This window comes from Diabrotica virgifera, chromosome 1, assembly GCF_917563875.1.
Source record: "Diabrotica virgifera virgifera chromosome 1, PGI_DIABVI_V3a".
Lineage (NCBI taxonomy): Eukaryota > Metazoa > Arthropoda > Insecta > Coleoptera > Chrysomelidae > Diabrotica > Diabrotica virgifera.
The window spans coordinates 175169602-175181938 of NC_065443.1; the positions used below are offsets into that span (position 1 = coordinate 175169602).

Here is a 12337-nt window from a genome sequence, read left to right on the forward strand (position 1 = left end):
GGAGAAGATTGTATATGAAATATTAAAAAGGTATTTGAACAAAATTTTAATACCTGCATACTATGTTAAAAAATATGAAACAATTTTTACCTGCTACTATTTTACCTTTGCAATATATCTTCATGCCGCCAATGGTCGTGAAATACTCGTCAGAAGAAAAATATATCTCATCAAATAGGGACTGGATATCATTATTTCCTATAATATATAAAAAATTAATCTAAATAAGTGAACACAATCTTAAAAAGATAAGTCCTTCAATGGGAAAAGCTAAGAGTAATACAAAACATAATACATTTATATGAAACTTAAAAGAAAGAAATGAAAGCTCAGGATATTTTACTTATCATCCTTAAGGGGATGGGTACGTAGTTTCGGCTCCAATGCTATTTAAATAGGATTCAGTTTTTTCAAATCCTGAGAAAACTAGTAAGTATTTTTGAAAAATTTAAACGGAGAATGAAAGATTACCTTCTTACCGAGGGCCGAAAGTCACTGAAAAATTCTGTAATATTTATTTAATTAAGTTACAGGGGTGAACACTAAGAGAAAATGTAGTATGATTTTTAATTTCAAATATCTCGTTCAAAAGAAACTCTTTTTTTCTTCTTAGGGACTTTTGGCCCTTGATAATAATTTAGTCTTTCATTCTGCGTTTAAATTTTTAAAAAATATTTATTAGTGTTTTTAGGATTTGAAAAAAATGGACATTATGTCCGTGGGGATATTTTCCAAATCGAACATTCGCTATCTTTGTCATACAACGCACTGAGTCGAATAGAATAGGGTGACAAAATAGTGAAAATTTTAAATATTTGACATGGCATTTGGAATATTTTGAGTTGTTAATTAAATAATATTGATAGTGTATTTGATAAATAATTGATTTTTTCTACAAACGTGTTAAAAATGCAGCTTTTAGCACTCCATAGGAGCGTTAAAAATTTTATTTTAAAGTACTGGGTGCTTTAAAATTTTTAAGGCACTGCAAATAAAATTGAAATGTAAAATTTTTAAAACAAACGTCAAAATATTTTTTATATTTCATTTATTAACATTAATATTAACAGTACAACTTGCGCAATTTGAAAAAGGTTTTTTAGAAGGTTTTTTAAAATTTAATTTAAACTGTATTATTGCATTCTTAACACGTTTGTAGGAAAAAACTTGTAAAATTTGTTAGAATATACAACAATGAAAGTAGATGTTATTCTATAGTTGTTTTGTTATGATTAAGTATTTACAGTATAGGCAATTTTGATGTAATCTCAAGAAAAATATAAAAATGGAATGTCAGTCAAGTTCAAGTAAAAGTTTTTGTAGGTATTGTCCTGTAATTGAGAATGAATAAATTATAATTGTTGATATATAAGACGTTTATAGAAAAAATATTGTATGATATACGTGTTAAAACTACATTTTTAAGGCACTCATGTGAATTGCAGAATTCGCTTTGCTAATTCTGCAAACCTTGACAGGCGTGTCTTAAAAGTGTATTTTTAACACTTATATCATAAATAACTATTTAAGACGTGAACTTAATGTAATAAAATATTATTTATTGTTTATTATTTATGGAAGATCCAAGCAGAGAATACAGCAGGATATATTCTGTGATCCAAGTATTTTGTTGTTAAACATGTTTAAAATCGTAAGCGTTCGGTTCCATAATAAAAATATATTATTAAAAAATCACTTTATCACTGTTTCTCTTTTCTCGATTGAGCATTAATTTTTGTTGTACAGTATATAAATTATTACAATCACTGAATACATAGTTAGTGAAAAAATTATCATATTAATTAACTGAATTAATGATGCAATTATACAAGTAAAAGTTATCAAAGAACATTCAAAAGACATCTCTTTAAAGTTAATGATGACATTTGTCAAGTAATGTTTACATATCCATACCAGTGCAAATTTTACTACACGTAATTTGCCGTGTAAAGGCAGAAAAAGTAGGGATAGCCGTAAAATATTTGCGCCCATCCCATTAATATTTTATCACATCAAAAATGTCAAAAGATATTTGTATTTTTAAAATCAATTTCAAGAGAAAATATCCAAATATTTTTAAAGAATCTTTAAAAAACAATTCAGTAGGTAGGTAATATTATTATTATTATTATATAGGTAGGTAATAATAATATTACCTACATACCTACTGAGTTGTTTGTTAAAGAAACTTTAAAAATATTTGTATATTTTCTCTTGACACTTTTGATGTGATAAAATATTAAGGGCATGGGCGCAAATATTTTACGGCTATCCCTATTTATTTTGTATTAACAAGGCAAATTACGTGTAGTAAAATTCTCACTGGTATGGCTATGTAAGCATTACTCGACAAATTAATGTCATCATTAACTTTAAAGATATGGCTTTTGAATGTTCTTTGGCGAAAAGCTAAGAGTAATACAAAATATATGAAACTGAAATGGAAAATATACAAGCTCATTATATGTTACTCACTGGGCATAGGCGCAAAATCTCGGGTTCAATGCTTTTCAAATGCATTTATTTTTTTTTTCGAATATTACTAATAAGAATAAGTATTTAAAAAAATTAGGACCGAAAGCCCCTGAAAAATTCTATGTTTATTTTATTAAGTTACAGGGGTGAATAAAAAAGAGAAAATTTAGTGTGATTTTTAATTTCAAATATCTCATTCAGAAGAAAGTTTTAAATTTTTAAAAAATATTTTGTAGTTTTCTCATCATTATCATCATCATTCTCTTTGCCTTATCCCTATGCGGGTCAGCTTCACTAATTGAATTTCTCCATAAAATTCTTGGGTCATACCAATATTAATCCCCTTTACCAACATGTCCTGCCTAATCGTCTCCCCACACGTCTTCTTTGGTCTTCCTATGCTCTCTCATTTTGGCATCAATTGGTGCCACACCTAGACTTCTCCTAATATACTCATTTTTAATTTTCTCTTTTTTTGTCACTCCACTCATCCATCTAAGCATTCTCATTTCCGCCAAATGCATTCGTTGTTTCTCTTTCTTTTTCACTGGCCAACATTCAGTTTCGTACATCATAACCGGTCTTATGGCTGTTTTATAAAATTTTCTCTTCAACTTCATTGGAATTTTCCTGTCACACAGCACACCACTCGCTTCCTTCCACTTCACTTCATCCATCCAGCTCTAATTCTACTGCATGCATCTCCATATTTTTCCATTACTCTGTAATATGTACCAATCCCAGGTACTTAAAACTATCTCTTTTTACAACCAGTTCACCATCCAAAGATACCATTTTATTTGTAGTAGCTGCATCTTTAAATGAACATTGCAAATACTCTGTCTTTGTCCTACTAAGTTTTAAACCTTTTTCCTCCAGAGTTTGTCTCCACTGTTCCAGTTTTTGTTCTAAGTCTCTTTCACTATTTCCTACTAATACGACATCATCAGCATACATTAAGCACCATGGAATGTTACCCTGTAGTTTCGCTGTTATCTGGTCTAAAACTAATGAGAATAAATACTGACTAAGCACCGAGCCTTGGTGCAATCCTACTTTCACATGAAATTTATCAGTCTCTCCCACATCTGTCCTAACACTAGTTGTTACTCCCTCATACATATCCCTCACAATATTTACATATGCAACAGGGACTCCTTTCTTATTGAGTGCCCACCACAGAATTCCTCGAGGAACTCTACTTATGCTTTCTCAAGATCAATGAATACCATATGAGCGTTTGTTTCCTTACTCCTGTATTTTTACATCAACTGCCTTATAATGAAAATTGCATCTGTTGTTGATCTGCCCTGCATAAAGCCAAATTGATTCTCGGATATTTCGGTCTCTTCACGTATCCGTCTATCAATTACTCTTTCCCATATTTTCATGGTGTGGCTAAGCAGCTTTATAGCCCTGTAGTTTGTACATTGTTGTATATCTTCCTTGTTTTTGTAGACAGGTACTAGTATACTGCTTCTCCATTCGTCTGGCATTTGTCCAACTTCCATAATTCTATTAAATAAACCTGCTAGCCACCTTATTCCGGTCTCTCCCAATGCTCTTCATACTTCCCCAGGAATATCATTTAGTCCTACCGCTTTTCCTTTCTTTATTTTTTGAAGCGCTTGAGACACTTCTTCGTTTGTTGTTTTGGTGATCATTGCTGCTACTGTTTCCGTTGACTCTACAGGCTGTCTGTCAAATTCTTCATTTAATAAATTGTCAAAATACTTTCTCCATCTCATTTTGACATCCTTTTCGTGAACTAGTATTTTATTATTTTCATCTCGCATACATTTAATCTGATTAAAATCTTTTGCTTTCTATGCTCTCTGTTTGGCTATTTTATATATCTTCGTTTCGCCTTCCCTGGTATTAATTTGATCGTATATGTTTGAATACGCTTCTGCTTTGACTTTTGCTACTGCTACTTTCGCTAAATTTTTCGCCATCATATAGTTTTGAAGATCTGTATCGGATCTGGTTTCTTCCCACTTTTTATATAATTTTCCCTTCTCTTTTATTTTTCCTTGTACAGTGGAACCCCGATAAGTCGGCCCCCGATAACCCGGAACTCCGGCTAACCCGGACCGATTTTTATCAGACAAACACTTCAACAATAAAAATGTATTGCTGTTACAAAATCTCATGAACCTAATTCATTCATTTGGTGACGTCAATATACGAACGAAACGATTGATGAATCCGACATTACTGAAAATATTAGGGTGCAGATGGGACCCTGTCGCGCAATTCGCAGCAAATAAAATAGTCGTATGTTTTTGGCTTCATTTTATTTCGGTTATACATACGCATTTTCAAGGTTCACGAGGTTTTGTACCAACTCTATGTAATATAATGGATTGAACTACATATAACATAGTAAAAATGACTCATGGTACACCACATTCATTGTCGAAAACAACATGCACCTGTATTATCCTTTATTTTTTTGAAACTGTCTGTGTTAGCATTGTTTAGAAAAGACTATTAAAATTCTTTTTTTAACAATGGTCTTAGTCATCACTTTTATTAAATAACATAACATCAGAGACGGTATTATGTGTAGTAAAGTCGTATTATTGTTCGCTTCCGTTTTGTAACCGTTCGTAAATTTATTCAGATTTTGTGTTTGCGTGTCTTTTGTCTATAAGGGCAACAAAACGTAAAAATGTTGTAGTGACAATGGAAAAGAAACTAGAAGCATTAAGTAGAATTGATAAAGGTGAATCTTGCAGCATTATATTATGGTATCGGTACATCTACAGTATCGGATTGGAAGAAAAATAGAACTAAAATCGAAGATTTTTTTTTCAAAATGATAACAAAAGACAGTTTAATCGGTGCAAAGCTAATAAAGCTAAGAATGAGACTTTTGACGACGCTTTGTATGTGTGGTTTTGTGTGGAATGCGAACGTGGTTTACCAGTGTCTGTGTGACAATTATAACGGAGTTTATCTGTAAGCATACCATATTTTATTAATTTTTACCATTTTCTCCGGCTAACCCGGATTTTCGATAACCCGGATCGGCCGCGGTCCCAATTAATCCGAGTTAACGGGGTTCCACTGTACTTCGTTTGACCACCACCAAGTCTCTTTATCCTCAAATTTTTTCCTGACTTTTTCCAAGTATTTCAATAGCAGTCTCTCTAATACTACTGGCCATTTTTCTCCAAATTCTATTAGGGCTTCCTTTAATGTTTCAATATATTTTGTCTACTATGCTTTCGCTGAATCATCTTTTTTTGTGGTCCTCTTCGATAATTTGGTTTAGCTTCACTTTTTCCTTCAATGTCCAGAACAAGCAGCTTATGTTGTTGGCTTACTGTCTCACTAACTATTACCTTGCAGTCCTTGCATTTACGTATGTCTTCTTTCCTTATCATGAAATAGTCTATTTGGGATTGATGTTGTCCACTTTTGTACGTAATAAGATGAGCTTCTCTCTTTTTAAAGAATGTGTTAACAATTGCCATATCTAGTGCTGTTGCTAATTTAAGCATATCATCTCCAGCTTCATTTGTAGTTCCAAAGCCTAATCCCGCATGTATTGCTTCGTATTTTGTCTTGGCTTGGCCCACATGTGCATTGAAAGTACCTCCTATTATAACTTTCTCCTCTGACGGAATATCACTCAGGACTTCTCCTAATTGGTCATAGAAAGCTCTTCTTTCATTCTCACCCAGGCCTGTTTGAGGAGCATACACACACAACATTCAATACCTCTTTATCAATTACAAATTTCAATGACATCATTATATCACTCGTTTTTACAACTTCGAATACGTTATCTTTCATTTCACTATCAGCAATTATACCAACTCCATTTCTAGTGTTACTACTCCCTGCATACCACAATTTGTATCCTTCACCTAGTTTTTTCGCCCTTTGTCCTTTCCACCTAGTTTCATGAATACAAGCAATTTAGACTCTCCTTCGTTTGAGCTCATCCACTAACTCCAGACTCTTTCCTGTAAGACTACCAAGATTCCACGACCCTATCCTGATTTTTCTAACCTCCAATGGTGTTCCCCCTGAGATAGTCCTCACCCGGAAATCCGACCGTAGGCTCATTTTACTTCTGGCACATTTTACCTCTGGAGATACCATCATTTCAGTATAAGTTTTATATCATTGGAAAAGGTCTTTTCATTATTATGGCCTGAAAAGATTTTGTTTGGATATTTGATGCCTGGATGCCTTTTCTATCAGCACCATACCCTGCCCTGCACTTTTAGCCAATACACCACCAATGCAACCAAAGTGCAGTATTAACCCACACCCGCTTGCATTTTTCTGTATAGGCCAGGATACCTACTGTAAGGACTGCCCTATAAGCCAATATATTGTTGCCCATATCCCGCCACTAGGAGGCACGTACTTTATTCGGGATACATTTGGTAGTTTTCTCAGGATTAAAAAAAAATGAATGCATTTGGGGCAGAGATTTTGCGCCTATGCTCTTAATATTTTATCACGTCACAACTATCAAAAAATATTTGTAATTTTAAAATCAATGTCAAAAGAACATATCCAAATATTTTTAAAGAATATTTAAAAAACAATTCAGTAGGTAGGTAATATGCCAATAGGAATTTAGGAGAAATGAAGAATACACCAACAATAAGGCAAGTGTTAACGAATAAAGACGAAACGTGTAAAATTACTGATCACTGATGAAAAGCATAAAGATTTTGAACAATATATGGATGAGTGAAAGGACAAGAGTCATTACCAAGTTACATATAAGTTTTGGAAAGCCTGAGGTGAAATTTACTACCTAAGGTATTACGCATTTGTGAATGAAACAACCTATAGGGTGATCAAGTTTATTAGAATTAAGGATAGAGAATAATTGCCAGCGACATGTTGAATTGGGTATTGTTCTTAAGAAGGCTGTGGGTGGTAATGAGCAGTAAGGCTACTGATGATGAGGAAATGTTGTGAATAATTGAAAATTTTGATAAATACCTTATTTAAGATTTAAAATAGAGATTAATGTCTTATTCTTAGCTTAATTCTTTATCATCGTCATCACGTAACGCTACAACTCTGGCTGGGTCCTGGCTGACTGTACAACTTTTTTCCAATTTGTTCGGTCTTCCATCAACCTAGGGTCAAATGGCATGTTTATTTCTTTTTGGAGATCTGCTTGGATATTATCTCTCCATCGCATTCTTGGTCGTCCGAGTGGTCTTTTGCCTGTAGGTATCTCCTCCCATGCCAGTCTTACAAGTCTCTCGTTATGAAGTCTGTGCACGTGGCCTGCCCATCTTAGTCGCTGTGATTTAATTTCTTGGACAATATCGGTGTCATTGTAGAGTGCTTTTAATTCGATGTTGGTTTTGATCCTATACTGGTTTGTCGTGGTAAGGTCTGAAATTTTTTTTAAGTATTTTTCGTTCAAAACGTCTGAGCTTTTCTTCGTTTGCTGTGGTCATGGTCCACGTTTCGCATCCATATGTTAGTACAGATCTAACCATAGGTTTATAGGTTTTGATCTTGGAACTTCTTGTAAGATTTTTTGATTTTATTAGCTTATCCAGTGCGAATAGACAGCGATTTGATGATTGATGATTGGATTCTGTCGTTTATTTCTTTAGTAACCTCGTGTCAGCTGTGATTACGGCCCCCCGATACCTTCTTAAAACGTTGTACTCTTTCGAAATTGAAGGTGTTAACCGTCACATTTTGTCCTATCCTGCCTCTTTGTGTCGTTCTATTTATACACAAATACTTCGTCTTCTCTTCATTAATCCTCAGCCCTACTTCGCTTGTTGCTCCTTCCACCTTGTTGAAAATGTATTTTGTGGATAAGATGGAGTGTCCAACGAGGTCAATGTCATCTGCGTATGCTAGTAATAGCTTGAGACCTTGAACCGATAGAAGTTCTGTTTTTATTTCCGCCGACCTCATGGCTTTCTCTAATACAAGGTTAAAAAGTAGTGAAGATAACGTATCACCCTGTTTGAGTTCACTGGTGATTTGAAAGCTGTCAGACAGTTTATTATTTATACTTACTTTAGATATTCCACCCTCCATACAGACTTTGGTCATCCGAGTTGCTTTAATATTGAAAACTTTGCCATGGCATTTCATACTTGGCTACTTTCTACGCTATCATATGCCTGTCGAACGTCTATGAAGAGATTGTGTATGGGTCTGTTATACTCCCATCCATTTTATAGAAGCTGTCTCAGCGTGAATAGTTGATCTGTTTGCTTTAAAACCGGCTTAATATTCTTCTAGGACATTTTCAGCATAAGGGGTTAGTCTACTAAAAATACTGTTTGAGAGGATTTTTTTATGCCGTGTTTAGGAGTAAAATTCCTCTATAATTCGCGCATTTTGTTTTGTCCTCTTTTTTTGGATGGACATTATGATGTTTTCCTTCCATCTTGCTGGTATCCTTTCTTCTAGCCACATTTGTGTTATTAACTGGTGGATTTGGCGATGTAGTGCGTCTCCACCATATTTCAGGAATTTTACTGGTATCTCGTCCGTACCCGGCGCTTTGTGATTTTTCCGCTTATATAAGGCCTTTTGGGTTTCTTCCAAAGAGGGATTTTTGACGGGAATGTCCGCTATGATATAGATCTCTTCTTTGTGCTGTTCTTCCTGTATGAGGTTTAGAAGGTCCCTGAAATACCCTTTCCATTCTTCTATTAGTTCTTAGGTCAGGCTTAATTATTCTTAGTCGAGCTTAATAACTACTAATAGGTTGTTCAATTAGTTTGGCGGTTCGATAAGAAAAACACAGTTTTATAGATTGACATACACTTTATTATTCAAAATAATCTCCCTGAACATTAATACAATTGTTCCAATGAGATTTCAGTTTATAAATTCCATCGCTGAAGTGAGAAACTGAAAGGGCTTCAAAATACGCTTCCACAGCTGTTATTTCTTTGATAAAAAACTCTTTCCACGTATGAATTTTTTTAGGTATTGAAATCTGCTGAATATGGTGGATGCTTCAACAATTCGAACTTTATTTCATTGGATTTTGGACATTGTTAAAATGCTCACACATAACGTCCTTAATAAATTTTTGCCTTCGGCTGGTCTAAAAGGTTACAATACTATTTACAATGTATTATTTTACCAGATTGCAAATAATCTACAAAAATAATTCCTCTCACATCCCAAAAAACTTATGCCAACACCTTCTTGGCCGATTTGTGGACGCGAACTCGGTTCGGAGCCGAAGAACCAGGTTCATATCACTCTTTGGCCCCTTGTTTTGATTCACGATCATGGCGATAAACTCAAGTCTTACCCATAGTGGTGAATCGTCGCACAAAATATACTTCATCCTTTTGAAAACGCTCTACATGTTGCTGAGAAAGTAGCATTCGAATGTGTTTTTGTTCTTAGCGAATGCGGCAGCGTTGCGAACTCAGCTTTCAGAAACCCAATACTTCAGTCAAAATATTGCTTACACTGCCCAATGAGATGCCTAGAGCTTCTACTAAATCTCTTTCAGTCGCTCGACGATTTTCAAATACCCATATCATGTATATTTCCTACGATTTCTGTGGTTGTTGCTGTTTTTGGACGTCCTTGACGTGGATCGTCTTTAAGGCTTATACAACAACCCACCTTTGTACTGTACCAATTGAAGGCGAAGACGAAAAGTCCATATACACTTTCAACGTTCGGTTATAAATTTTCTTTGCTTTTAAACCTTTTAAAAATAAAAATTCAATCACTGCACGATACTTGATTGTTTTCATTATAAAAAATACTAAGACATGTCGATAATATATGGCTTATAAATAAGTCCATTCTTTCACGGTTTTTGCTCTAAATTTTAAAGAACCGCTTGGATTGACATGAAATTTGGCATACGCATAGCTTACATGTCAAAGAAAAAAAGTGATATTGTGCCGACGTGTGCTTCTGCCCTGGGGGTGACTTTCACCCCCTCTTGGGGGTGAAAAAATATATGTCCAAAACAACTCCGGAAATGGGTAAACTGACTAATTTTAAGTAACTTTTTTTCTATAGAGCTTTTTCGCCAAGTCAACACTTTTCGAGTTATTTGCGAGTGAATATGTTCATTTTTCAACAAAATAACCACATTTTTAGACGATTTTTCGCAAATAACTCAAAAAGTAAGTATTTTGTCGAAAAAACCGTTCTTAGCAAAAATATAGCCTATAAAAAAGTAAAAAAAAATGGTGTACGCGTTAGGTCTCTGGATCTCGTAGAACCAGAGTTATAGCCAATGAAATATATATTCATATTCACCAAATTTCAAATAGAATATTTCGACGTGAAATATCCAAAAAATTAAGCACTTTTTGGGGAAAACCGATTTTAACGTTTTTAAAGTGTTTAAAAAAAGCTTTATTTCTGTTTTTACGAAAAGTTTCTAGCATTAAATTTAAGCAAGTTACGCTCAAAATAATGTTGGTTCCTTTTGTTTTTGCAAAAAAAATCGGGAAGACCACCCCCTAATTAGCAACTTAAATGAAATTAATCGTTGCCGCTCCATAAATTATTTTACTTATATTGTGTTTATATGATCTGTAAGTTTCATCGATTCAAAGTGTTTATTTTTGAAAAAATTTGGTTTCAAAGTAAAATTTTTAAAAAATTAAATTTTGAAAAATATGCTTTTTTTTCAAAATAACTTAAAAATTGTTAGAGAAACCAAAAGTCTCGAAATACAAAAAAAGTCAGATTTGCTTTTCTGAATATCATGTATTTTTTTGTTTTTCTGTTAGACAAAAATTGATCAAGATTTGGTGTTTCTAAATTTGCATACATTCGTGATCAGTGACTCGTTCAACCCCTTTTAACTACAGCCGTTTCAATAATAAGGACTTTGAACCGATGAAACTTACAGATCATATAAACAATATATACACGAGTCAAGAAACTTGTGAAGTCGTTACGATTAAGTTCATTTAAGATACTAATTAGGGGGTGATTTTCTCGATTTTTTTACCAAAACCAAAAGGGACTAACTTTATTTTGAGCGTAACTTGTTTAATTTTGATGCTAGAAATTTTTTTTATAAAACAAAAATGAAACATTTTAAATAAGTTTAAATGAGTTTTCCCCGAAATGTGCTTCATTTTTGGTTATTTCACGTTAAAGTATTCCACTTGGAATTTGACGAATATGAACCTATATTTCATTAGCTATAACTCTGCTTCTTCTAAATAAAAAAACGTGACATATTCACTATTTTTTTTAAATTTCTTATAGGCTATATTTTTGCTAAGAATGCTTTTTCGACAAAATACTTACAATTTGAGTTATTTGCGAAAAAACGTCTAAAATCGTGGTTATTTTGTTGAAAAAATGAACATATTCACTGCCAAATAACTCGAAAAGTATTGACTTAGTGAAAAAACTCCTTAGTGAAAAAACTTAGTTACTTTAAATTAGCCAGTTTACCCATTTCCTGACTTTGTTTGGACGAATATTTTTTAACCCCCAAGAGGGGGTGAAAACCACCCCCAGGGCAAAAGCACATATCGGCACAATATCACTTTTTTTCTTTGACTTGTTAGCTGTGTGTATGCCAAATTTCATGTCAATCCAAGCGGTTCTTTAAAATTTAAAGGTTTTGCAATATTTTACCGTTAATGAATGGACTAAGAATGAATTGACAAATTGAAATACTGAAACTTCATACATGTGTATGTGTATATGAAGATTATACCAACATAACAAAATAAAATTAGGCTAGTAGCAACGCCCTCTCTTATCGAACCGCAAAACTAATATATCGTTGTTATATTATAAATGGCGAAGTTTTTGTTTAACTCCCTCTTACGTTGAAAAATCAAGCACACATTAATGATAATAGATTAGATAAGTCACGTTTGGAAAGTATTAA

At 33.5% G+C, this 12337-nt stretch overlaps 2 protein-coding genes across 3 annotated transcripts in view; one reads left to right on the plus strand and one right to left on the minus strand.

Moving 5' to 3' along the window:
• LOC114337914 (probable cationic amino acid transporter) overlaps positions 1-12337 on the plus strand; it is a 1427575-nt gene that overhangs the window by 495637 nt on the left and 919601 nt on the right. The gene's annotated exons all lie outside the window — the stretch shown is intronic.
• LOC126878891 (uncharacterized) overlaps positions 1-12337 on the minus strand; it is a 32190-nt gene that overhangs the window by 1128 nt on the left and 18725 nt on the right. Inside the window, exon 3 of one of the 2 annotated variants that reach the window (XM_050641787.1) lies at positions 106-198. In XM_050641787.1, the coding sequence (XP_050497744.1) occupies positions 106-198 (93 nt within the window). Of the gene's footprint in view, positions 1-90; positions 199-12337 lie in introns of both variants that reach the window. The other variant, XM_050641786.1, reaches the window with a different exon arrangement.